This window comes from Giraffa tippelskirchi, chromosome 5, assembly GCF_054371585.1.
Source record: "Giraffa tippelskirchi isolate mGirTip1 chromosome 5, T2T-mGirTip1v1.2.pri, whole genome shotgun sequence".
Taxonomy (NCBI): domain Eukaryota; kingdom Metazoa; phylum Chordata; class Mammalia; order Artiodactyla; family Giraffidae; genus Giraffa; species Giraffa tippelskirchi.
Window position 1 is genome coordinate 1,228,727 of NC_137279.1, and position 26,407 is coordinate 1,255,133.

Sequence of the window (26,407 nt, forward strand, 5' to 3'; positions counted from 1 at the left end):
TGTTCTCTTTGGTAAACAGCCAGAGACCTACACCTGAAGGCTCCTCTACACTGCGATTAAAATCTCAGCTTCTCAGCCACGGGCATCAAACCCGAGGCCCACTGTCCCCCTCACTCTCACGACTAAGTTCATATCATGATTTTACACGTCCCCAGGCCGCTGTGGGAGGAACGCCTTCAGCGCTCGTACCTTTCAGCTGCAGCAGGCAGGCTGCGGGGAGCAGTTCCTGGACGTTCTCCACCGTCACGTGCACAGTCTCCGTGTACACAAAGTCCAACAGGATTTCCATGGTCGAGGCAGTTAAACCTTGAATATCTACATACGGTTTCCCCTTCTCTGAAAGCTGAAAGTAAAAAGGGTATGAAATCATGGTGGTTACAATTCCACAAGCTTAAGGCAGAGGCTCGTATCCGAGCACTTGAAGGGATGTTAACAATATTAACTGCATACACATCTTTAACAAAAAAAGGTTGTCTATTTTGATTTGTGCAAAGCAAATACAGTATATATTTGCAGTTTTTCAAATGAGGAAGCTATTCAGGTATGACCTAAATAAAATCCCTTATGATTATACAGTGGAAGTGACAAATAGATTTAAGGGACTAGATCTGATAGACAGAGTGCCTCATGAACTATGGACAGAGGTTCGTGACATTGTACAGGAGACAGGGATCAAGACCATCCCCATGGAAAAGAAATGCAAAAAAGCAAAATGGCTGTCTGAGGAGGCCTTACAAATAGCTGGAAAAGAAGAGAAGCGAAAAGCAAAGGAGAAAAGAAAAGATATTCCCATCTGAATGCAGAGTTCCAAAGAATAGCAAGGAGAGATAAGAAAGCCTTCCTCAGTGATCAATGCAAAGAAATAGAGGAAAACAACAGAATGGGAAAGACTAGAGATCTCTTCAAGAAAATTAGAGATACCAAGGGGAACATTTCATGCAAAGATGGGCTCAATAAAGGACAGAAATGGTATGGACCTAACAGAAGCAGAAGATATTAAGAAGAGGTGGCAAGAATACACAGAAGAACTGTACAAAAAAGATCTTCACGACCCAGATAATCACGATGGTGTGATCACTCACCTAGAGCCAGACATACTGGAATGTGAAGTCAAGTGGGCCTTAGAAAGCATCACTACAAACAAAGCTAGTGGAGGTGATGGAATTCCAGTTGAGCTATTTCAAATCCTCAAAGGTGATGCTGTGAAAGTGCTGCACTCGATATGCCAGCAAATCTGGCAAACTCAGCAGTGGCCACAGGACTGGAAAAGGTCAGTTTTCATTCCAATCCCAAAGAAAGGCAATGCCAAAGAATGCTCGAACTACTGCACAATTGCACTCATCTCACACGCTAGCCAAGTAATGCTCAAAATTCTCCAAGCCAGGCTTCAGCAATACGTGCACCGTGAACTTCCAGATGTTCAAGCTGGTTTTAGAAAAGGCAGAGGAACCAGAGATCAAATTGCCAACATCTGCTGGATCATCGAAGAAGCAAGCGAGTTCCAGAAAAACATCTATTTCTGCTTTATTGACTATGCCAAAGCCTTTGACTGTGTGGATCACAATAAACTGTGGAAAATTCTTAAAGAGATGGGAATACCAGACCATCTGACCTGTCTCTTGAGAAACCTGTATGCAAGTCAGGAAGCAACAGTTAGAACTGGACATGGAACAACAGCTGGTTCCAAATAGGAAAAGGAGTATGTCAAGGCTGTATATTGTCACCCTGCTTATTTAACTTATATGCAGAGTACATCATAAGAAACGCTGGGTTGGAAGAAACACAAGCTGGAATCAAGATTGCTGGGAGAAACATCAATAACCTCAGATATGCAGATGACACCATCCTTATGGCAGGACGTGAAGAAGAACTAAAGAGCCTCTTGATGAAAGTGAAAGAGGAGAGTGAAAAAGTTGGCTTAAAGCTCAACATTCAGAAAACTAAGATCATGGCAGCTGGTCCCATCACTTCATGGGAAATAGATGGGGACACAGTGGAAAGTGTCAGACTTTATTTTTTTGGGCTCCAAAATCACTGCTGATGGTGATTGCAGCCATGAAATTAAAAGACGCTTACTCCTTGGAAGGAAGGTTATGACCAACCTAGATAGCATATTTAAAAGCAGAGACATTACTTTGCCAACAAAGGTCCGTCTAGTCAAGGCTATGGTTTTTCCAGTGGTCATGTATGGATGTGAGAGTTGGACTATAAAGAAAGCTGAGCGCAGAAGAATTGATGCTTTTGAATTGTGGTTTTGGAGAAGACTCTTGGAGAGTCCCTTGGACTGCAAGGAGATCCAGCCAGTCCATCCTAAAGGGTCTCAGTCCTGGGTGTTCATTGGAAGGACTGATGTTGAAGCTGAAACTCCAATACTTTGGCCACCTCATGCAAAGAGTTGACTCATTGGAAAAGTGCCTGATGCTGGGAAGGATTGGGGGCAGGAGGAGAAGGGGACGACAGAGGATGAGATGGCTGGATGGCATCACCGACTCGATGGACATGGGTTTGGGTGGACTTCGGGAGTTGGTGATGGACAGGGAGGCCTGGTGTGCTGCGATTCATGGGGTTGCAAAGAGTCGGACACGACTGAGCGACTGAACTGATGTGTAACCCAAGAGCACACAGAGGTGACACCTTCCGACAATATCAATTTTACTTGTGAATAATATGCTGCTCTCATATCAAAACAAATACAGACATGGAATAGAACCAGAAGCTCCATGAGCATGCCACTGGTGTCCACGGGCTTCTCAGATGAAACATGAACGTGGCCGAGTCCGGCTGCAGACCCTCCAGCATGAGTCAGCTCTGCCCCACCTGTCCTGAGCCTGCACGCTGGCCACCTGCGGGCGTTCCACTGTACCACTGAAGATGACTGGATTGTCTGATACTTCCTCAAATACTGGGTTGATTCTCTTTTGGCTTAACTGAATTACTGGTGGTACATTTAGTCTAGACTATATCCTTGGGGTTATCAGTATAGTTGAGGCCAGATAATCATAGAAAATGGCTTGTGTAAGGGTGGAAATCTTCAGCTTTACAGGATAGTAACTATCTGAAAACTGGTTACCTTATGAAAGTTTTACTAGATCTTAATCTTAGTTTAGAAATTTCAATTATTTACAAAACTCCAGTGCATGTCCATTATAAACTAAACATCTTTCTGAACTTTGATTCCTTCATCAGTCCAGAATAATAATCAAAAAGTATTCTCTACCAAAGCCAAGAATAAAATAAATCCCAAAAAACAAAAAATGTCACCTGTACATTATTTTGGAAAAATATTTTACTAACTGTAAGTATTTACGAACAGAAATATATAAGTACATTCATGTCAGGAGTTTCTTAGTCAGTAAACTATATTCCCATCAGCCAAAGTTTAAATATGTAAATGAGTTGACTAAGAACTTACAGCAACTGCAGTATTTCACACTAATACTTGCTTTACAATTTCTCATAGTGCCTCTCATTTACAATTATTTCATCTGATGGTCACAGCAACCTGGTAAGGCAATTAGGTCTAATATCACTGCCATTTAACACATAAAGGATCTGAGCTTCAGAGAAACAACATGACTTAACCAAGGCCTTAACTATTAATAATAAGAGACAGATTGAAGCCAGGCCTCCTGCCTCACCCTGTGCTATTTCAGCAGCACCGCATTTATGGAGACATTTAGAGCTGGAAGAGAATGAAGACACCGTCAAATTTAATCCTTCTGTTCTACAGACAACCTAGTGAGGTTAGATGGTCGTTAGGGTTCACACAGAATTTCTAAGAGAACTGAACCTAAAATCCAGGTCTCTGGACCTTCCTGTTTAAATCATTTAGTCTTAAAAATAAATTCAAGAGTATAGAGAACAGTCTGGAAGTTCTTAAAAGATTAGAAATAAGAGTTCCCATATAATTCAGAAATATTGTTCCTGAGCATATTTCCAGAAAAGATGAAACCTTTAATTTGAAAACATACATGCACTCCAATGTTCATAGCAGCACTATTTATAATAGCCAAGACGTGAAAGCAACCTAAATGTCCATCAACAGATGAATAAAGAAGATGTGGTATATACGTGGTGTACACACACACACACACACACACACACACACACACACACACACACACACACGGAATATTAGTCAGTCATAAAAAGTAATAGAAAATAATGCCATTTGCAGCAACATAGAAGGACCTAGAGATTATCACATTAATACTAAGTGAGGTAAGTCAGACAGAGTGAAACAGATGAGGGACAAAGTGAAATTAAGAGAAACAAAATTCCAGTTTCACAATAAATGAGTCACAGGGATGAAATACACAGGTGGGGAGTAAGTCAGTGATACTGAAATAACTCTGGAGAGTGACAGATGGTAACTGGACTCGTCTTGGTGATCGTCTTATGTCGTATCAGGTTACTATGTCGTGCACCTCAAACACAGCACTGTAGGTCAGTTACACTTCAGTTGAGAAAGACATGAACCATTTAGCATTTTCTTGCCTGCTGTCAGTTTTTAAAGGAAGACTACAAAATAATCCTGGTGAGAAAAAATGAAAAGGGAGTTTTTTTTCAGCTGTGCAGAGAAAGAGTGAAGACAGCATGCACACTGTGTGACGAGTCCCCCGTGCTCCCTGCTGGCGGCCGGGTGACACTCTCCTCGCCCAGTTAAACACCAGCGCTTCTGGTGCTCACAGGCAGACACTGTGGGAGACAGGACAGGACAGCATCTGCAATGTCACCCTGCACAGGGTCCCTTTAAAGTTACCCTGGATCCACTGGGGCAAATGGTCAGGCTTCCACATGCTCCCCGCCAGCCATGTGGCTGAGCACTGGCTCAGCATCACACAGCTCTGGCTTTACGATGAAAACATCAAAATTAGAATCACATTAAGTTACTGGAGAAGGAAATGGAAAACCAAGTTAAGTTAACTTAGGATTAAATCCTCTCTACCATTCAGAAGCTGTAAAAAGCATTTCGTATCTGAGACCTTATTTCTTCACTTGTAAAATGAGATGGTAACAACCATCCCTGGGGTGAGTGGGATAGGCAATCGTCTAACACAGCATCTGGCCCACAGGCCAGTGACTGTCAGTATCATGACACGACTACCATGATGAAGTCTGTCAGGCTTATATACAAATACAGATAAATGACATAATCGAGATAATTTATTTAAAATAAAAAAATCAGACTTGCAATCCTGGAAGCTGAGAGTGCTCTCCTCTGCTCAGCTTTCCGAGTCCTCATGACTCAGCAGCTCCTCCACATGCTGGGTGTCTTGCCAGGCAATCACTAAGGCAGTCTTTTTCCTAACACTTTGCGAGCACTACCTTTTTTCTTGCCAGGCCAGCCTGTTCCTAAGTCCCTGGTTAAGGGCTTGTGCTCCCAAGTTGGCATCTTTCTCCTGGTGATGTTTCGTGTGCCCACACAGCCAGGCACCAGTCCTCTGTCGCCCACCTGCAACTGCACTAACGCTCCCCTGGGAGAAGGAGGAAGACGGCTTTTCCTCACACACTGCAGGAAGGAGTGGGGTGAGGGTGGAGTCTCGCTCCTCTTTCCTTCCCTCCTCCCTCTTCCCCACTATTCTCTTTAAAGTGTTAAACTTTAGAAGAAAAAAAATAGGAAAACAGATTAAAACACTGGTAAGTAAAATCCAGTAGTTGACACCTGTGTTTGCTACATGTTGGACGCTGTTCTAAGCAGGTTACATGTGATTTTCTCACGTAACTGTCACAATAACCGTACGGAATTGTGTACTACTATTATTCCGCATCCGCAAATGTTATCCAGGGTCTGCCATGTAACACCAGACCACAGAAACCCACGATTGTACAGAACTTCCACCACTTCAGTCAGTGCAATGAGATGCCCACGAGGCGATGTGTGTGGGTTGCACTTGTGAGGAGATGATTCACCACGTACCTCACTGGTGAACATGGCGCAGAAGTAATCACTGCAGGCAGCCAGCACGATCCGGTGGGCGGGGAAGTCCTTCTGTTCCACTCTCAGTGTCACATCACAGAGGGTATTGCTCTTCCTGAGGGAGTTCATGGAATTGAGGATGGATTTAGCATGAGTATTTGTCATTATGTCTTTGGGAGCCATAATGCCTCTTATCAACCAATATGGAGAGAGAATGAAAGGGATCCTTGGATTCTGCAAGTGCAAGAAACAAAACCAATCAGCATATGTGAAGGCCTGGGGACACTAACTATATTCAGTTAGCTTTACAAATGAAGGCGGCTCCATCAGACTCAAACAGCCACAAGTACAGTGCACTGCTCTTCCTGGCGTTACCAACACAACACAGCCACTGACTCCCCCGAGTAAATCTGATCTCTCCTCCCTCAGAATTCCCCTTGTCATGGAGTGCCCAAACCACCTGACATTACTGTCATCAACACTCTACTGTAAGCAGAAAGACACTATTCCTTTCTCACCTATCTTCACAAGGCTGCTATCTCTCATGATAAAAATCAGATTAAAATCACAATTCTTAAAGGTGTGATGTCACTATTTTTAATACCCTAAAGGAGATTAAGTAGCTGAATATTTATAGAGGGTGGGGACCCAGTTATATATATATTTTTTCTCTCTTAGCAAGTGTATAATAAATGTTCAGTAACAGAATGCAAGAAAGGAACTGTGCCTTCAACCTAGAGCAAAAGGCCAGTATCAGTGAAAATAAACTTTTTCTAAAGAAGCACCCAATTAATTATTTATGATGACTTCCAACTATATCTGAATTTCTTCTTAAAATGAACTTCAAATGAGGACCCAACGCATGCCTGCATGCTAAGTCACTTCAGTCATGTCCAACTCTCTGTGACCTTATGGACTGTAGCCCGCCATGATCCTCTGTCCATGGGGATTCACCAGGCAAGAATACTGGAGTGGGATGCCATTATCCTTCTCCAGAGGATCCAATATCTACACTGAATAATGGAGACCATGCAAGCTTAAGCTATTGAAGTTCTACAGAAAGGTCTCCCTACTCTAATTATTAGTAAACATTCATCAATATTAACAAATTAATATTTGTAGTAATTCTTCTATACTATGAGAGAATTACTGGGATAGAAAACCTATCAAAACTCTACTACTAATTTTATGGCCACAGCCAGTCACTTGTAAAGTTCACTTGTATGCATAAATTAAATGAACTCAGTAACAGGCTACATGTTAAAAAAATTAATAGAAGTAATTTCTTAATTTCTGACAAGCTTCAGTTATTATTTTATTTTTGTTTATTTGCTTCAAGGACAATTTCTGGGGAATGCAATTGGAAGGTTACTAAGAGAGTCTGTCTTACGTGGAATCCAAAATTTTCTGAAAGGATCCAAGAAAATTAAATCAAACTATGGTTTTCAAATATCCACAACTCACAACCATAGTTTTATATGAATAGGGAAAACGAGATCCTAAATCCTCATCTACTCCTGTTTATAGGTAGCTTTCTAGTCTATAAGCGCTCCAACCACTCTACAGGATCCATTTTACAGAAAAGGAGGTGGTTCATCCAGGCATAAGATAATCTCCAGAAAGACTTTCCTTCCGTCAACTTCCTTTCAACTCTGGAGACTGAGAAAGGCCCGCACGGACGCCGCTACACGGTGAGGACCTTGGGGCGGCGGGACGGAGCCGGCTCTGCCTGTCACACAGACACGGCCCCAGCGTGCGGCTGTCCCCCTCCCGGGGTCTCCGGCGGCGCCCCGCCCCAGGGCACATGGTCCGGGGCCCCCACGAGCCCCCAGCTGGAGGGGCCGCCTCCCGGCGGGCGACAACAGCAGCGGCGCCCCCTCCCCGACAGCCTCCGGACGGAGGTCGCGGCGCTCGACGCCTGGAGAGCCCCGCCTGCCCTGAGGGGACGACAGAGGGTGAGGCGGCGGGGGAGGGGGCCGGCCGCCGCCCCCGGGCCACTCACCTGCGCTCCGGCCCGCGGGGCGGGCGCGGGGCGAGCGGGCGGCCCGGGAGGTGCCCAAGCGCCGCCGCCCGGACCCGGAGGCTCCGGCACCGCGCCCGCGGCCGCGCGCCGTGATGACGTCACACCCGCCCACATCACGTGGGGGCCCGCCGTCACGTGACCGCGGGCGCCGCGGGCGGGCCTGGGCGGAGCGGGTGGACGCCGCGCGGAGGGGGCGCGGGCGCTGGCACAGGGTGCGGCTCGCGGCCGAGACTCCCTGAGACCACGGCCCCGGGGGCCTCGAGGCGCGGCAACCCGAGAGGAGTGCGGAGGTTTCCAAGGTAGGGAGCTGGCCGCAGGGCGCGTTTCACCTGACAGGCGTTCAGGCGCCCTCTCACGTCGAGAAAACCCACCGAGGCGTCCCGTTTCCTCCCGTCCATAGTCCGCAGTGGCCTTTTCGGGCCGACCATCGCCGTGGTGAGAATCTCGGAGCCCCGCGACCACGGACCTCGGCGTTCTCTGCGTCACAGTCGGGCCTGTGGCCACCGCCGCGCGGTTCGCTGATGCTTGCCCGCCGAGACAGTTACGTGGAAGAGGCGTGCGGCCCTGGAAGCGGGACTCCGCGAAGGACCTTAGACGTCCCGGGGTTTCTCAGGCTCCCTATCCGCGTCTGCCGCCTTTCACAGCTCCTGGGTGCTGAGCGTTCTGCTAGAAATTTTGCTTCTGATTGGTTTTGGCGCACTTATCTCAGCGCCTGGGAAGGGAATGAGGTTCCTTGATATTGTTCCTGTGAAGGTTCAAACCAGTTGTGTTTGAGTGTACCGTTTTCCTCTGTGGTGCCTTTGATTCTTCAGGGATAATAAAACTATGGTCAAGCGGGTAGCCGTCTAATAGTCTAATTTTATGTAGTGTTTCCATCTCTCGTGTAGTATCTCTGATCTAAAATTCTCTTGATTTCCATATTTCTGAGTGCAGGATTGATATAGGTTTTACTGGGGGCATTTCGGAAAAGTTCACCGGAATGATGAATGCAGATGTCCTTTAACAGCGGGTTTTTTTGGTATATCTATCCTTTGTATATTCTCACACACATGAAAAAGGATGTGTGTACAAAGTTGTTTGTAGATTGGATTGGGGACTGTTTCAGTAACGTGTGGTGCATCCATACAATTCAATACCACGAAGTTGTGAACAGTGTGTATACTTTGCCATTAGTTGTGTAGAAGGGTTGGGAAAGATATAGTCATGTTTGCCAGTATATGTATAAAAATTGTAGTTGGAAAGATACAAAGGAGAGTAGTAACAGAAATTTCTTTGGAGAGAAGAACTGGTTGTTTGGGAGACAGGGTGGGAGAGATTTTCCCCTCTACATATTTTTGTGCCTTTTGAACTTTACATCATGTGGACTTAATGTATGTATAATTTAAATAAGTAAAAACAATCCTTTGTCTTCTGGCTGCAGAGTAGCATCTAGATGCTTTAATGATATTGCCTAATTTCTGGCTGCAAAACTAATAAGAGTTTTTCCAAATATGAGAAGGAACTGAATAAAAGAGGCTTTGGTTTAGAAAAAGTCCTTTCCTTTTCTGAGGAAGTAAAAGATGGAGAAACTGCCAGCAAGAAAGCCAACACACCAAGGGGACTAGTCAGGCTTCTCCTGTTTTCTTCAAGGGTACAGCCCTAGCATGTTTTGAGTTAAGTCATGGGGACACCGTCCTCATGTGAGAGTATTTGTAAAATTTGGATATCTGACTCAGTACCCTGCAGCCCAAACTGATTCCGAGTTCTTAGGTCCATTGCTGGAGGGCTGTGTTTGGATGAGGTGAGTGGATCAGTCAGGTTCCACACATTGCCCCGCCTTTGTGTTTGGACTCCTGGGATGACTGGGTGTTGACAGCTACTGAAGGGTTTCAGTGAGGGAAACACTGATGTGTTGTGGAGCTCTACATCAAGTGCATTGAATGTGGGTCAAATCTCGAAACCAGTTAGGCAGAGTGCATTGCATTTTTGTGCCATCAGAGCATGGCAGACAGGAGAAATGTGCCTCATAATTATGGAATGTAATCACAGCAGAGTCCCAGCTGCTGCTTTGAAATTCATCGTGAATTTGCTCCTAGCCCTAGCTCTTGCCCCCAGGGGCTGGTTCCTGGTCCTGACTGAAGATAAGGCAGATACTGAGGAAGGCACTTGCTGGGGAGATGGGGCTCCTTTGTCAGCAGATTTTGGGTCAAGGGCTTCTCCAAACACAGGGCGTGGCTGAACCTTTCTTAGATTGCAAGGAAATAGACATTCTACAACTAGAGATTAGTCTCTTCCCTAATTGTTTACCTGATTGGAAGAGGGTAGAGTCAGAGTCTTAGCTTTTATTCTTGGCCTTTCTTTAATCAGAACGCATCACTTTTCTCTTATAGTGCTCTCAACAAATATTTAGGAAATGAATGAACTATAGCATGCAGTTAGAGAAAGAAGGTACTACCTGCTGCTAGTTAGCAGAGTTGGTGAAGGCAAGGCTGGATAGTCACATCATGATTTTTAATGATCCGAGGCTTTGGAATCTGGGGTTTAAGTCAGATCTGAACCTGGATTCAGATGCTCTCATCCTGCCATCTTGTGAAAAAGTCTTGGTCTTTTAGGGCCTTAACTTTTTCATCTGTGGGATGAGATACTGCTGCTGCTGCTGCCAAGTCGCTTCAGTCATGTCTGACTCTGTGCGACCCCACCAAGCTCCACCGTCCGTGAGATTCTCCAGGCAAGAACACTGGAGTGGGTTGCCGTTTCCTTCTCCAATGCATGAAAGTGAAAAGTGAAAGTGAAGTCGTTCAGTTGTGTCCGACTCTTAGCGACCCCATGGACTGCAGCCTACCAGGCTCCTCCGTCCATGGGATTTTCCAGGCAAGAGTACTGGAGTGGGGTGCCATTGCCTTCTCCGGGAATGGGATACTACTACCTACTTAACAGGGTTAAAAGTAAAAACATAAAATGACATATGGAAAGTACAGAGGATTTCCCTGGTGACCCAGTGGAGAGGAATCCGCTTGTCAATGCAGAAGACACAGGTTCGATGCCTGGTCCGGGAAGACCCCACACGAGCCAGAGCAGCTCAGCCCCTGCACCACAACTACTGAGCCTGTGCTCTAGAGCCCGGGAGTTGCAACTACTGAAGCCTGTATGCCCAGAGCTTGTACTCTGCAACAGGAGAAGCCCCCCAAACCAGAAGCCCGTGCAATGAACAGTAGCCCCTGCTTGCTGCAACAAGAGAAAGCCTGCACATGGCAATGAAGACCCAGCACAGCCAGAAATAAAGTACAAAGAAGATGCTCAGTAGGTGTCCTCACTTGGACCCTTTGCCTGGTCCTGTCCAGCAGCAGTGAGGAGGCACACACGGGGCCTCACCAGGAGCTGCGGGTCTGTTTCCTCAAGTGCATCACAGACGGAGCTGGACTAGATGCGGTCCTTTTTGTACTGGTGGACGCCTCCGGGGGCCAGACAGGCAGCCACACTGCTGGGGAGGGCTGAGGGTGAGCCTGAGAGGCAGCCCTCTGTAAAGACACGGCTGCTGTCGGGCTGAGGTGGGCTGCTTCCTCTGTGCAGCGCACACAGAGCACAGCTGTGGATGGTGTGCAGCCTGCAGGTCAGCAGTTGGAGACTTCTGCGCTCAGTCAGTTCTGTGCATTTTTGAACAGCACATCAGTGCAGTCACACCAGATGTAGCATCTCTAAGTAGCCCCACTCCCTTCTCCTAATCTTGAGATTCAGCCGCGTTGTCCTTACTGTAACTAGCTCTCATTGCTGAACTGTTTCATAAGAATAAACCAAGATTTATTTTTCCACTCAACAGTTCTGGACATTTGGTTTGTCTGCAGTATGTTGCTACTACGTACAGCTACAGTGAAACTTTTTAGTACAAGCTAAGTTTCTCAAGGGTAATGTCTTTTAAAATGTGAGTTGTGACCCACTGATGAGTTACGAAACAACTTAGTGAGTCAGAACCAGCATTAAAAAAATTTTTTTTAAGCATCCTCTGTGCTGGAAGCACTGGAGTCACTTAACCACTGTCAGGGAAGTCTCCCAGCATTTTTTAAACGAAGTAACTTAGGTCAGATACCAGGTGCGGCTCACACTGTTGTGTTTCATGTCATGTTTGAATGTTGTAACCTGTGTATACTCCACACATCCAAAGTGGTCCTATGGATGCTTCCCCAGCAGCATCTGGTTAAATCCACATCTGCACCAACACACAATCTTAGAATTTTTAGATTTTTTAACTTGTGGCTGCTCTGGGTCTTCGTTGCTGGGCAGGGGCTACTCCCTAGTCGTGGCGTGGGTCTCTCCTTGCGGTGGTTTCTTGTTGCAGAGCACAGGCTCCAGGGCACATAGACTTAGTTGTCCAAAGGGATATGGGATCTTCCAGGCCAAGGATTGAACGTTTGACCCCTGCATTGGCAGGTGAACGCTTAACTACTGTACCACCAGGGAAGCCCACCATCTTAAGATTTTTAATTTGTACCAATCTGGGAGGAGTCCGTTTGGTTTTATGTTCCCCTAATTAGCACTGGAGGCAGAGACCTGTTGGCCTTGTTCAAATTTTTTAAAAGGATCATTTATCCACCTGGTTGTTCAAACTTGACTGCTGAAGTGAATCCAACTCTGTAACTTGTGAAGACTCCCAGGCAATACCTATACGAGCTCCCTAGTGACCACTGCAGGCCTTTGTGTCCAGTGGACAGAACTCGTGTCGGGCCGAGGACAACAGGCAAAGGCACAGAAAGGCGTGGCGCCCCCTCTCGGTGCGACGGCCGCAATCACGGCAGCTCTGAAGGACCTGAAGTCTGCAGGATCCTGTGGCAGGCCGCTGATGCTCACGGGCAGGCATCCTCTCGTTATGGAAGGCTGCCACAGCACACTGGCCGCTCCAGGGCGCATCTGTGTCCCGAGTCGAGACGGGTAGAGCAGCCTGGAGGAGCAGACCCTGGGGTCAGTTAGGCTCCCTCACTGGCCCACCCACGGCAGCCTGCAGCAGCTGTGACTGAGACCTGTGCCTCAGCAGACTCTGGAGTGACTGCTGGGCTGTCTCCTGAGTTCCACGCGGAGAGCGGAGACCACACAGGTTACAGAACGCCGAGTGTCTTCCGTACTTTTATTATCATCATAGTCTTTGCATCAAGATACATAGCAATGATAGCAGGTTTCTTTTTAAAGCTTAGTATTAAATATTAAATATCTTTCCCCACTTTTAATTTTACATTACTCTGCCAAGAAAAAATTAAAAGTCAAGTTATCTGAAGCCTGGACACACTTCCATGAGGAGCCGGGCTGTGTAGAAGTTGGTGGCTTTGTTCTTCCTGCTATGTGAGCAGGCCCAGGCCCTGGAAAGACGGGACCAGGTTATAACTTTTTGAAAAGTGTGCTACAAAAACGGCCTGTTATAAGCCAGGTTACAAAGTCAGGACAGGGGTGAGGGAGGGACAGTTTCTTCCAGAAACGGAATTTCTGATGAGTCCCAGTCTATCGCATTTCCCCAGAATGGTGCGAGGAGGGGTCAGATCTCAACGTGAGCTTCCCAGCCCCATCTCTGTGAGGGGACAGCAGGTGCCTGGCCGAGGGGGCGGCCGGGGGCAGGGTGGCCACGCCTGCCCTCCCCCGCCTTTCTCGGCGAGGGAGCGGAGAGGTTACTGCCCAGGAAGTGTGAAGTGGGCTGAAGCGTGGTCGGTACTGAATTCTCTAAGAGGTTTCTGCTCGAAACAGACAACTCAAGACTCTTCCTCTCACTTCAGCAAAGAAGTTATTTTAAAAGCACTTGGGAAGTTCCTCCTGCGCCCTTGGGGGGCGGCTCAGAGGAGGGAGTCGTCAGTACAGCCCCCTTCCAGGCCGTATCGGAACTCCTGAAGGTTGGAGACCCCGTAGAAGTGGACGAAGGCGGCTGCCACCACCAGGACATGGAAGATCTGATGAGACTGGAACTGTGAGGACAAGAGAGGAGCTTCAGGGTGACGGCGAGGAGACCCGAGAAAGCGAGAGGAGGCACTCGCCTCTTCTAGTTCCTCCGCAAAATTTACTACACCGTAAAACTGATAAATTTGTTGTAGAAAAAAAAATGTGTACGTCCTGTCAGGGATTTGCCCACCCACGTGCACCGGCGTGAGCAGGGACCCGCGTCACCCCAGACACCACCGCCCCATGTCTCTCTGCCTCTGACTCCGACCTCCACCTTCAGGCAGTCTCACCACCACAGCCCTGCGGAAGAGTTGTTTCTTACCCATATGTCGAATTTTCCAGGGAAGAAGCGCTCAGGAATGCGTGCGGCATAGAGGCCAGCTCCGGTGATGTACATCACAGCCATGAGGAAGAACCAGCCCATCTGGCCCACCGTGGTGGCCTTGACGAAGCCCTCCGCAATCGTGAAGTGCATGGTAGGCACGACGCCACTCAAGCCAAGCCCCAGGAACACCCCTGAGCAGACGGACGGAGCGCGTCAGACACGGAGACGGCCCTGCTGCCCTGCTCTGACACAAGTTACTTTCTGGTGAACAGCACGTGTTCAGGAAATTTTGCACAAGATGGAGAGCCGTCATCAGACACTTCTTCAACGTCCAGAGTGGGAAGAAGGCTGAGTAAATGCTGATACAGCCATTCCCTCCTATGGAGCGCCAAGAACAAACATCTTGTGTTCTTTATTATCTGTTAAGCAGCCTAGGCGATCATGTACGTCAAAACTGATGGCTGCCTTGGCTACAAACCCGAGATGGTGAGCCCTCAGGTGGTTTGCCAGCCAGGGATGAGCAGGACGGGCTTCCCATTAAGATCACAGAAGACTTAAGGACTAGGACTCTGACCTCCAGAGGAGACAGACCCAGGTGAGAAGTCATAAGAGAAAGGGCAGATGGCGCCCACTGCACACCAGGACCCTACCATGGCTGCGGGGCAGGGCTCCGCTCCACCTCTGCAGATGCCCTGGGTAAGGCACCCGTCTGCACTTGGCTGGTGCTCAATGAATAGTTAACTGTCCTAGATGAGGGTTAAACCACAGCGATGTTAAGTCTCAAGGGACGGGAGACTAGTGGTAGTTGACGTGTGGCTGCAGTGAAGCTGGAATCTGGACAGTACACCAGGAAGGGGCCCCTCCTCCGAGCGATCGCTTCCTCAACACGGCTCACTTCAAGGTGCTCTCTTTACCAAGCCAAGCCTTTCACTCCCTCAGGAAAAGAGCTCCAGGTGAGCTAGAGACCGTGCTTTGTACGTTTCTTAACTTCCTCAAACCAGAGAGAAGAGTAGTCTTTTCCCACTTTAATTGCTGCCCTATTAACATTTCACTGAAATAGTAGGAAACATGCAGGGGAACTGAGCTTTGAAAATTCACGCTGTTTTTAGAGTTCTAAACACAGAGCAGGGTCTGGGTGGGGGTGCAGGGTTGACCCCCTTAGGATCAAGGTCCAAACACCTACAAGGGGAACGCCCTGTCTGGCGACCCACCTGCTCTTGTCTGCCGGTGCTTAGGCGTGGCGAACCGGTCCCACTGCGCCACGATGATGGCGGAGATGCCCAGGACGCAGACGATGGAGAGGTAGATGAGCCGCGGCTGCGGGGAGCAGTAGAAGGAGTAGTAGAGCCAGGGCACGAAGCTGCCCATGATCAGCAGGGCGATCCCTGAATAGTCCAGCCTGGAAGAGCCACAGACGGAGCGGCCAGTGGGGGGCGGGCTCCACCGCTCGCAGGGTGCACACCGAGCCCCTCACTCCCCACACGGCCCTCCTGTTTTGGGCACGTTTGAAGGGCATCCCTTTCCCCTGGCTGTCAACAGCCACCCCCCTCACAGACACTCAAATTCAGGAGCTCCACCCATCACAATCCAGCCAGGCCCCAACTTCCATGCAGGAAGGACTCGGCGTATTCCCCAGTTCTGACAGTTCTAAAACCAAAACCCTTACAGTGGGAGTATTACTAATGGGGTAGTGTTCCCTTTTAGTTGACTTTTTAATGATAAAAACGTATTACTTGTTACTGGTGTTATTGAGAAAAACAAAATAACTCAGCATCACTTCCACCACCAAAAATAACAACATAAACAAGCAAACAGAAGCCCAGGCTCAGCGCTGGGGAGGACTCAGTCCAGGGCTTCTGACAGCACGTGAGCGGCAGAGATAAGCTCTCCCGGCCGGTGGGGGGGCGGGCCCGCGGGGGGCTGCGCAGAAGCCCGGCCGCGCCCTGACAGGAAGGGAGAGCAGCCCGCGGCCCGGCAAGCCTCGGGACAGCGCCGCGCAGGGACAAGTCTACCGACAGCGGGCTCTGTCTGTGGAAGAGGCTGCAGTGAGAATTTTCAGGAAGGACTTAAAAATCTTGAGGAGTTACTGGAGTTGCCAGGACCCCGCCAGCACCAGATCACAGGGCGTGACCCTAACCCTACACCGCCATCCTTGTGACTCACTTGGAGAAGGTCCGGGAGACTTTCTCTGAATGACAATAGACGGTGTGAAAGAGCCAGGAGAAGCTGAGGCAGAGCACGGCTCCCAGGAAGAACATCCCGAAGACCACCTTCTCCTGAAGGGGGGCCATGAAGTACATGTTTGGTCTCAGCATGGTCAGGACGCCCAGAAAGAGGAACAGCACAAACCCTACAGAGGGGAGAGGAGAAACGTCCAAGGAAAAGGGACCGTGTGATGGTCTAAACCAGCCCCGACACCACAGGCTGAGCTGTGGGCACCCCAGAGACCCAGACAAAAAGAGCGTCTACTGAAATGCCGACGTCTTGTTTAGACCGTGGATCTCTGATGTGAGTGGGGCTGCCAGCACCGCGCCGGTGCTGACCACAGAGGACGTCGGGTTCCGACGTCTCCCCCCGCTTGCACACCAGTGATGAAGGGCCCGGTGAGCTCCCCAGCAGTTTAAAGGCACCGCCAGCTCCCTCATAATCGCCACACTGCGTTTCTCCTTTCCGCGGACAAAGGCTACACAACTTCTGGGCAAGAAGCAGACAAGCCCGACGTCCCCCAGAGCCCTCACCAAGCAGGTGGGTCCAGATGTTGCCGGTCTCCGTGTGGATGCGGAAGATGCTCTTGAAGCAGGCGCGGAAGGAGGGCATGGGCGGCCGGTGGCCATGCAGAAGGTAGTCGTTGTCCTTCAGCCAGTCTGGAAGCACGTCGTACGGGATGACCCTCCAGCGCCCCTCCCAGACCTGCAACCACACGCGCTCTAAGCGGGGCTGGAAGCCACGAGCCTCCCCAAGGACGCGGGGTGCAGGAGAGCATCCGCCGGGTTCTGGAGGGTCCCAGGGAGCAGTAGGGGCCAGCCTGGGGCTGGAGACGCCAGGACAGCAGGAGTGAAGCTGCCCCCGGGCCCCCACTTTGTAGGGTCTTTGTTCTTGTGTCATGAAGCTTATCTGGATGTGCTCAGCTAAGCAGGTCAGAATATGGCAGGACCTCCTCTCAGCTCCTCGAGATACACATTTACCGCTCCCCCCACTCTGGTGGCTGCCTGTCATCGGCCCCCTTTAGCGCTAAGTTCTGTGTTGAGACTGTGACTTTTCAGAGCAGGAGTTCTTAACCTAGGACGTAAAGACAATGGACAGTATCCAGAGAGTGGGTGAGCAAATTTAGTATTAGAACTTGTGACTCTGTCACCCATGGAAATCATAGATATTTTCATATGTTAGTTTTGCAGATATCAGTTTCTACTCGTCACCAGTCAGAAATGACAAGTTCTAATACTGCAGCTTGTCATGAATGTGTGTTCAGTGTGTTAATAAAGGTATGGTGCTCCCGTTATCGCTCCCGCTCCCTCCCCGCCGGGACAGGACCTTGTACACGAACTCCTCCATCTTCTCCATAGCGTGGTGGGCCTGCAGGGGCAGCGTGAGCACTCGCACCTCTTCCTCCTCCTCCTGCGGCCCCGGGCAGGCCTGCTCCTCCTCAGCCTGCAGGGAAGGGGAGAGCAGCTCCAGCCCTGGAGGCCCTGGGGACGTGTGCGTCCTGCGCCCACGAGCCAGACCAGCGCTGCCCACGGCCTGGCATCTCCTGCACACAGGCCTCGGGTCTGCTCTCCGGAAGGACGGTGCACGAGTTTACGATGACATCACAAGTGCCGGGGGAAAGCGCCACGCAGCACACCACGCAGCACATGGGGGAGAGGCCCCCGGGCAGCACCCCAGGCCCCACCCAGGTCCCAGCAGCCCACCTTTGTCTCCAAGACAGTGGCCCTCAACATCCCCCAATTTCCCAAACATTTCTCGTTCAGACCACTGAATGAGGAGTAATAAGACAGAGGCTCAGAGATCCGCTAAGAGTCTAAATCTGATCAGCGCTCCATGCACCGGCGGAAAGGCCAGGACTGTGTCCAGGTGGCTCCGGGAGAAGCCGGGCCTCAGAACTGGCTCCACAGAAGCAGCAGGAGGGACCTGACAGGGGCCGCCTCTGGGGAGATGGCTCGGAGGCAGGGCGGGGCAGGTCTTAGATCTCATGATAGAGGAACACCTGCCCCCCCCTCCACCTCTCTCCATCTGGGCACAGAGTCCCTGGTTTCCCTCAGAGTGGGGATGCTACTGCAGTTTTGCTTGGGCAAGATGAAAAGACCACTTGGCTGTACATGAGGCCCTGCCAGGCGCCTCCAGGAAGGGGGCCTTCTCTCCCCCCTCCACCCCTTGGGGACTCTGAAGAATGAGATAAAGCGGCCAGGTGTGGCCTCCACACCAGCCTGGGGCGGCACCTCCTCCTCCCATGAGACTTCCAGCTGGCCAAAGTGGCAGGGATTTTTGATGGCTATATGAAGCCGGGCCTGATCCGGGCTGACTGCTTCCTGCTTTCCATCAGGACAGACAGTCCCACGGCGTTCTGGCTCCAGGGAGACGGACAGGTCTGAGGAGAGGCTGACCGGGAGATGACTTACTTTGGTTGGGCTGGTGACTGTCCGCTTGCCCTTCTCCTCGAGCAGGGGTCCCAGCTCGGCCAGCTCCACTGTGTCGGCCGCCCTGTTGCTGGCGGGAGCCCCATTGCCCTGGGCCACCGTGGGTCCCTTGTGAGACGACATCAGGATGGTACCTCAGGGCCCTCCGGCTTCAGCCTGGGGAGAGGGTGGGGTCTCTCGGCCCCGGGGGCCAGAGAGCGCCCTGTGATGGGGACACTGGAAGCAAACACAGACACAAGGGTGTTGACAGTTGTCCTTCTGACATCTCATTTCTAAAGAGTCAATACTGAGAAAGACACGGCCCCTCCACTCACACCCTCTCCAGCCCCAGAGGCCAGTTAACTGCATCGCGTGTCCTCTGTACCATCAGCCTTTACTGAGAACCTCACTAACCTTAAAGGCTGAAAACCTAGTTGCTTCAAAACATTTGTGTGTTTTGCACCAAACTGTCACCCCAGAAAAACAGCTACCCACCCCCACATCCCTCCCACAGACACGGAGCCCATTCAGTGAGCTGAGTTTATCCCAGTTCCCAGAGCTGGCCCTGGAAAAGCCTGGCTCTGAGACGGAGCAGCAGAAAGAGGAAGCCGACACCTGGCTGTAATCACCACAAGGCCGCCCAGGCTGAGAAGTGAACTAACTGCCGACTGAACTCGGTGGGCTTTACCTACAAATGTGCCCCGCCTACAAAAGTGGGCTGACAGTGGGCTAGCTGTCCGGGGGTTAACTTCTCTGCAAGGTCTACTGTTTCTATTAGGGGATCACTGCCCAGGTCTGTGAGGAGAGCACACTTTGCTCACAGCCGTGTCTTGCAGCAGCAATAACTCACCTGGCCGCGGGAGGCTGAAGACACGAGGCGGCCCACCCTTGCCCCACCACCAAACCGGCTCAGCACGGGCCTGTCCCAGCAACCACAGCTCATAACCTAGGCCCCACTCCAAAGAGCTCTGGAGCTGAGATGGCACACAGCCCCTGTAGGAGGCGGTCTTTAATCAGGCCTCAGGAAGATGGAGGCAACATTGAGAGGAGGGGAAAAGTGCCCCAAGACTTCTGACTCCCCGCTCCCAACAAAGGGATTTACTGCTCACAGCAACAGTAGCCAGAAGAGTAACATTTTCCTGCACTGGTCACCTGAGCCCCAGGAGCCACTAGGCAATGCAAAGACGGCCAGGTAACACCTGCAGGGAGCGAGCTGCCCTCCGGGGAGGAAGCAGAGCTCGGGGGCCACCTCTTTCATCAGGGCGGTCAGCACAGCCTCACTCCGAGAGGGTCGTGTCTCTCTCCGTAGTGTTCAGTGCGCACCCATCTTTGACATGTGTACCTGTTCTTTTATCCAAGAGTCATCTCGATTCCTTCTCAGAGTGTATGACCGGATCTATGTAGTCAGGTGAGGGCAGCCCTCAAGTTTCAAAACAGCCATGCAGGCTCAGCGCATCAGCAGAGCTGAAAGCTACAGGCGGCGGAGAGCTAGTTCAGGAGAGCAAATGGCCATGACTCGTCCACAGACCTTGCTGCGGTGTCAACGCACAGGCAGTTCCTCCTCCTCCACACATGCAAGGCTCTGACAGGAAAGATGCCAGCCCACAGCTACAGCCAACAGCTGAGCCCAAGGAGAACAGGAAACGGGAGGCCCCCGTGAGCAGAAACACTGGGCGATCTCTTTCAATAGGCTGACCACAAAACGCATTTCCCCAAACGGAAGTCCTACCGAATGACAGCTTTAGTAAGAAATAATTTACACTGCAGTGAAAAATATAGATAGCTTTGGGCATCCCAGAAAAGTATGAAAAGGGGAATATACTTAGCTAGAATACAGTACTTGAGAGGCGGCCACTAGGGTTAAAAAATAGATATTTTCAGGTTCTGGGATGCAGTACTACACAGATCACTAATTTATACATATCCCTGATTTTGGTCAGAACTTGCATTTCAGAATAGACGGAAGAATGGATGAGGCGGCGTTCCCGCCAGCGAGCATGTGACCCTCCAGCTGAGGGGTCAGCACTCGCGCCTCTAGGGCGCGCTCCGTCCCCTCCCCAGAGCAGCCAGCACACCCCCAGAACACTTAACCAATGCACCTAGTGCCAGCGCCCTAAGGCCCTTGAAGGCGCTGTGCAAACACCAGGTGGCACACGTCACAGTCCTGAAAGAGCCTGTGGTCCGCGGGCATAAGGTAACCTGTGGCAGGTACAGAACCAGTGACAGCGTCACTGCTCCAGGAGGACAGCACAAGGAGAGCCCTAGGCGAGGACGGCGCACAGCCAGCTCAGGCGAGTGCTGTGGGGTGAGAATGGTACACACTGAAGTTGGGCAGTTGGGGGCAGGTGCAGGTGCAGACTCCAGCCTGGTGCGCTGCCTAACTTCCTCACTGGGTCTGAACAGTTTTCACGCCTTCAAGTCGAGTGTCCTCTGAGGAGGATCTCACTCTCGTGGCAATCATCAAAGGCTTTCCTCGTTCAGTCAGAACCACCTCTGGCTCCCACGCCCCACCCCCAGCATTATCTCTAGACCCAGAGCCACTAACTCTGACAGGCACCCGTTAACTCACAAGCCAGGCACCTGTTATAACTCATTGCACAAGACACATCGTCACACATCAAAGAGCGTACAGTGACGCTCAGCGGAGGCCATGTCACCACAGTGAGCCAAGTCCACTGTCCAGCGGGGTCTTCCAAACTGTATCAACACAGGGACAGGCAGGGAGAGAGAGGGGGCGGAGGTCCACTAAGAAAGAAAAGCAAATAATGCTAGAACCTGCAAGTATACTTGGCAGGGTGGACCTCTCACAGATGGCTGGCGATCAGGACAAGCAAGCCTTTCAGTGTCCGCTGTTTAACGTCAGCACCAGCCCCTGGAGTGTGAAGATGGCCTCCGTGACGCTCAGAGCCAAATGCGCTTCCCTTTCCCACGAGCTTTGCTTCTGAGTTTTTACTATTTCAAGGGTTTCTTCTTAAACCTTTTTAAAGGCTAACTCTGTTCATCTATTTATTTATGGCTGTGCTGGGCTCTGCTGCCGCACCAGCTTTAGCTGCCATGAGCGGGGCTCCGCGCGGGCTCCGGGCGTGCGGGTCCGGAGCTGCCACACTGGGGCCGCAGGGGTCACGGCTCCCGGCTCTGGAGCGCAGGCTCAGGAGTTGTGGCGCACGGGCTTAGCTGCTCCTTGGCGTGCGGGATCTTCTTGAACCCGTGTTTCTTGTGTTGGCAGGTGGATTCTTTACCGCTGAGTCACCAGGGAAGCCCTCACAAACTTTCCTATCCTTATATATTTTAGAGGAAACATATTTCTCCTCAAAATCGCCACACCCAATAAAGCATTTATAACTGGGCCAAACTCCACTGAGCGCATTTTTGATGGGATTTCTTTAATTCAAGCTAATAAATCTTTACCACTAAGCTTTCCAACTGGATAAACCTATGACATTAGAGGGTAAGGCTGTGGAGGTAGGGGCTGCTTGTGCTCCTATAAATAAGATTATCTGGTGCCAAATTTGGGAAAGGACTGATTCTTAGTTGCCAGCCTTTGTTGGTGAGTTTATTTCCCTCACACTTTTGAAGACACTTATTTTGTGAACTGGTTCCCAAGTTTTTCACATTATAGTACACTCCTCAAAAGTCAAAGGCACAGAACTTCTAGAAATTTTTAATCTAGGGTCCCTGAGCCCTTGGACGTTCCACAAGTAAGCTCCTTCTTATGCCTAGCTGACTCTCACAGTAAAGCAAGACTTGTTCAGTCGCGTCTGACTCTTTGCAACCTCGTGGACTGTAGCCCTCCAGGCTCCTCTGTCCATGGAATTCTCCAGGCATGAATACTGGAGTGGGTGGCCATTCCCTTCTTCAGGTGATCTTCCTGATCCAGGGATCAAATCCACATCTCCTGCACTGCAGGAGGATTCTTTACCACTGAGCCACCAGGGAAGCCCAAAGCAAGACTAGTCAAACCACTAAGGACAAAGAACACAGTCCTCTTCTCCTCTACTCCTCTGTCAGGGAAGGTGGTTCCATAGCACTGCTGGGGGAAAATGAGTCAAGGCAAAGGCTGCTGTTTGAAAACTACTGAACTACAATAATGGAGCCTCAGCTTTCCTATTTAAGCACAAGTGTCACTGACTTAAGAGTCTGCAATGAAAAACCAGAATCTAACTTTCTTTGCAGCTCTTCTCCAGGTAAAGCTATCTCAACAGAAATAGGTCTTTTTTGAATCCCAGATAGGTAAGCTTTCCAAATGCCATAACACAAGGTAAAGTAAACAGGAATGTGAAGGCGTTTCATACCAGCCCTTGATTTTAATACCTGGCTTTTAAGTACATTACAGATATGCGGCTACTATACTCAACACATTGTATGGTAACTGTATACTGTGAGAGCCCCGATGAAACGGAAGTAAATGAGGTACATGTCTAAAAGCGAATCACTCGGAACCAGTTTGCCTCAAGAGCACTTTCAAGAATCTTTTCAATCTAAGACAGCTAAAACTTTATACCCAGTAATCATGCCCCCAACATTTCTGAGCAGGAAAAGGCAATTAACCTTGAAAACAGTGAAAGGAACAAAGTCCCGTGGGCGACAGGAGGGACAAACAAATGGACATTAAGGACAAAACGTAACAACATGAGGGACAAATGGACATTAAGGACAAAACATAACAACTCTGATGGATATCAGCGCCAGAAAACACCCCGCCAGTACTGACGGAGCTTCCGCATGTGAAGATGACTTTGGGCTTCCCCGGTGGCTCAGGCGGCAAAGACTCCGCCTGCAATGCGGGAGACCTGGTTCAATCCCTGGGTTGGGAAGATCTCCTGGAGAAGGGAAAGGCTACCCTCTCCAGTATTCTGGCCTGGAGAGTTCCATGGACTGTATAGTCCATAGGGTCGCAAAGAGTCACACACGACCGAGTGACTCTCACTAACTTCACTTGGTTCACCAGTATGATCAGCAGTAGGTGGGGTAGAGTTGCAAGTGTGTCAAACAGTTCCTTTTTGGCTTTATATTAAAGAAGTCAAGGAAATTTCTTAGGGAAATAAAGAACAGACTTATTGGCCTAGAAAGAAGTGCAAATTTCTTTACCCATCCACAAATAAGCATGGCACTGTGGCTACAGAGACAAGGCAAAGAGAGGAGGCTTCGCATGGTGGCTGGCCTCGATTTTAAGAGGAGGCAATAACTTCTCTGTTCTACTAGCACCACTGCAAGGCTAAATCCCATAAAGTGCTGGAGGAATTCAGAAGAAAAGCTGTTTGAGGCGGAATATCAGGAAAGGTTTTGTGGAAGATTTTAAGAAAGGATCTTGATAGGTAAAGATAGGATCAAAGCATTCCTGAGGATAGTGCTGTGAACCAGGGCAGGCTCGCAAGAACAGAGCCCCCAGGGCAGTGAATAATCCACTTTGCACAAGGAAATCTTGGAAAGGCAAGGTGAGGCCAGACTTAAGAAGAAACTGAAGACGTATAAAAGCTACAATCCGCGGGGCACTTTATCCATTAGCAACCGGAGCCCACGGGGAAGGGTGTGCCCTTGTCTGCACTTTCAACCTGCAGGCAAAGTAGTTGCTTAAAATTTCTGTTTACCCCCTGGGCATCAGATAGTTTCTTGGCCCCTAAGAACAGAATGCTTTCAGATTCTACTCAACGATTAGGTACCGTTTCGGGGAGACCTGCCCTAAGATGGCTGCTTACAGGCAACACACCAGTCCTTAAGACTGATGCACCAAAGTACACGGAAGTTACTCCTGGGGTGAAGAAATTCCAGGGCTGCAATCCGTGTGTCAGCACCCCGCCTGAATCCTACCACTGCGTGGACACTACCAAACATTAGCAGCAGCAGCTGTGCCACAAGAGGTGATGCAAGCTTACCTCTTAGTAAACAGCCATAAACAGACCCCGCAGCCCCTTCACTTCAGAGAGAATCAGTCAGTCCAGTGCTCGCTTGATTCAAGTGCGGAGCCTGCACATCTGTCCCCTGCTGTCCCTTCTCCCTCCGTGGGGGAAACGCCAGGTTAACCTAGGAAAGCACCCGGCAGGCCTCCTGTTGCTCCTCCGACACCTGACGCTCCTAAATGAAATTCGCCTTGTCCGTTTCCCACTCTCCTGCGTAGCGCCGGAAACCGAGGGGAAACATATCTATTCCATTAAACACTGAAGGCTTGACCAAAAACCTCAAACATAGGATGGCACCAATGAGAGATTTCTGAGGGAATGAAATTTCCTTTTTCCCCAAAGTGCTTTAGATTTCGCTCACATTGCAGCATTTAGGCCACCTTACACACAGGCCAACTGTCCACCAGCCTCCCCTTCCCCGCCGCACGGCGGCTCCGAGCCTCAGGCCCGCAGCCCCTCGGCACTCGCCTCGCGCGGCCTTGGGACCAGGCTCAGCTCCGGCCTGGCGGGCCCGAGCCGGAGCCTGAAGCCCGACATCTCACCCTGGCGACTGGGGGACACGGCCGCCGCCACGGCTGTTGACAGCGGGGGACGCGACTCGCACGGGAGGGGCCGGGAACGTGGACAGCCGACGCGCTGAGGCTGGAGCAGCGGCCGGCCCCGGGCGGGCGTCTGGGGACTCTGGGGACGCCCGGGCGGTCCAGCCCCACGGCAGCTGCCTCAGGCCCGCGCCGAGGCTCCCGTGGGGAGCCCACCCTCCGGGCGATCCCCGCCCTCCGGCCTGCTCGCCACCGAGCCGGGGGAACTTACGGCGGGCGGAGGGCTGTGCTGGGGGCCGCGGCGCCGGCGCTACATCCCGCGTCGCTGCAGCGGCCTAAGGCCGAGCGGCCCGGATCTTCTGCGCCCTCCCCGGGCCGGAAGGGGCGCGCAACCGCAGGGCGTCACCTCCGCGAGAGCGTCACGTCCTCTCGGACGCGCGGCTCCCGGCTCTCGCGAAGCCCAATCACAGGCCGGCCCCTTGGTCCCGCCTCCAGGACGGCCCCGCCCCTCCACCTGACCCCGCCCCTCCACCTGACCCCGCCCTCTCCAGCCCGGTGATCTTTGTTGTTGTTCAGCCGCTAAAGCGTGTCTCACTCCGAGACCCCATGGACTGCAGCACCCCCAGACTCCTCTCTCCGGCCAGCTTTCCGCAGTCCCGCCCACAGGCCCGCCCCTCGGCCCCGCCCCTCCTGGCGGCCCCGCCCCCCGCGGCACGACGGCGCCTCAAGTCCGCTCCCCTCGGCCCCGCCTCCCGCGCGCGGGGCCCCGCCCCCTCGCTCTGCTCCAATCGTAAACCTTCCCTCGCAAAGCCTCTCGGGGACCACACCCCCAAGTTGCTAACCTGTGCTCCCGTCGAGGAAGGAATTTCTGGGAATTAGACTGAGCCCTGCGAAGGAATGCTGAATTTCCTACCCCGCACCTGTCCTCTAGGCTGGGCACTTCTTAATCCCTCTTCTTCAACCTCATGGCCCCTCCTTCCTTTCTGCAAATATTTCCTGAGCGCCGCACACGTGTAAGGGACGAGGCCAGCAGGCTCCTAGTCAGGAACAGCGGGGCGGCATTGGCTGGCCTTTCTCGCGGACTCCCTGCTCTGGCCCGGGCTCCGGCTGAGGCTGGATGGGGACCACAGAGTGCTACAGCAGCCGTCTGGGGGCGTGACACCTCATTTGTCACAAGGCTGGTAAGTGACCAGTCTAT

The 26,407-nt window shown here is 51.0% G+C and overlaps 2 protein-coding genes and 1 long non-coding RNA gene across 21 annotated transcripts in view; 1 reads left to right on the forward strand and 2 right to left on the reverse strand.

Moving 5' to 3' along the window:
• KLHL12 (kelch like family member 12) overlaps positions 1–8,380 on the reverse strand; it is a 24,539-nt gene extending 16,159 nt beyond the window's left edge. For 3 of the 11 annotated variants that reach the window (XM_081487426.1, XM_081487425.1, XM_081487429.1), the window contains exons 1-3: positions 7,923–8,380; positions 5,921–6,154; positions 190–343 (exon numbers count right to left, since the gene is read on the reverse strand). In XM_081487426.1, coding sequence (XP_081343552.1) covers positions 190–343; positions 5,921–6,154; positions 7,923–8,057 — 523 coding nt within the window. In that variant the 5' untranslated portion in view covers positions 8,058–8,380. Of the gene's footprint in view, positions 1–189; positions 344–5,920; positions 6,165–7,545 lie in introns of all 11 variants that reach the window. The other 8 variants (XM_081487433.1, XM_081487431.1, XM_081487434.1 and 5 more) reach the window with 7 other exon arrangements.
• LOC145505436 (uncharacterized) lies at positions 8,100–11,736 on the forward strand. The gene is made up of 2 exons (XR_014053040.1): positions 8,100–8,242; positions 8,344–11,736. It is a non-coding gene; the product is annotated as an uncharacterized LOC145505436 (long non-coding RNA).
• A 1,288-nt stretch (positions 11,737–13,024) lies between these two features.
• Positions 13,025–26,350, reverse strand: ADIPOR1 (adiponectin receptor 1). Of its 9 annotated transcripts, XM_081487479.1 has the most exons (11): positions 25,481–25,586; positions 24,647–24,845; positions 21,354–21,518; positions 20,116–20,261; positions 18,777–19,010; positions 17,692–17,808; positions 16,899–17,070; positions 16,324–16,510; positions 15,372–15,559; positions 14,158–14,351; positions 13,025–13,861 (listed from the first exon to the last, which is right to left on the reverse strand). In XM_081487479.1, exons 5-11 carry the CDS (start codon positions 18,915–18,917, stop codon positions 13,733–13,735), a joined length of 1,128 nt encoding a protein of 375 aa, XP_081343605.1. In that variant the 5' UTR covers positions 18,918–19,010; positions 20,116–20,261; positions 21,354–21,518; positions 24,647–24,845; positions 25,481–25,586; the 3' UTR covers positions 13,025–13,732. The 9 variants fall into 9 exon arrangements, with proteins under 9 accessions (XP_081343605.1, XP_081343606.1, XP_081343602.1 ...); XM_081487480.1 differs by lacking the exon at positions 24,647–24,845 and having other exon boundaries at positions 20,116–20,355; positions 21,343–21,518; positions 25,213–25,586; XM_081487476.1 differs by lacking the exons at positions 20,116–20,261; positions 21,354–21,518 and having other exon boundaries at positions 24,647–24,794.
• Between the last annotated feature and the right edge of the window lie 57 nt (positions 26,351–26,407).

Coding starts and splice junctions, on each gene's coding strand:
- ADIPOR1 (XM_081487471.1), bottom strand. CDS start 18,917: ATGTCGTCTCACAAGGGACCCACGGTGGCCCAGGGCAATGGGGCTCCC. Junction 17,071..17,691: donor TGGAGGAGTTCGTGTACAAG/GTCCTGTCCCGG, acceptor GTGTGGTTGCAG/GTCTGGGAGGGGCGCTGGAG. Junction 14,352..15,371: donor GCACCGGCAGACAAGAGCAG/GTGGGTCGCCAG, acceptor CCGTCTGCTCAG/GGGTGTTCCTGGGGCTTGGC.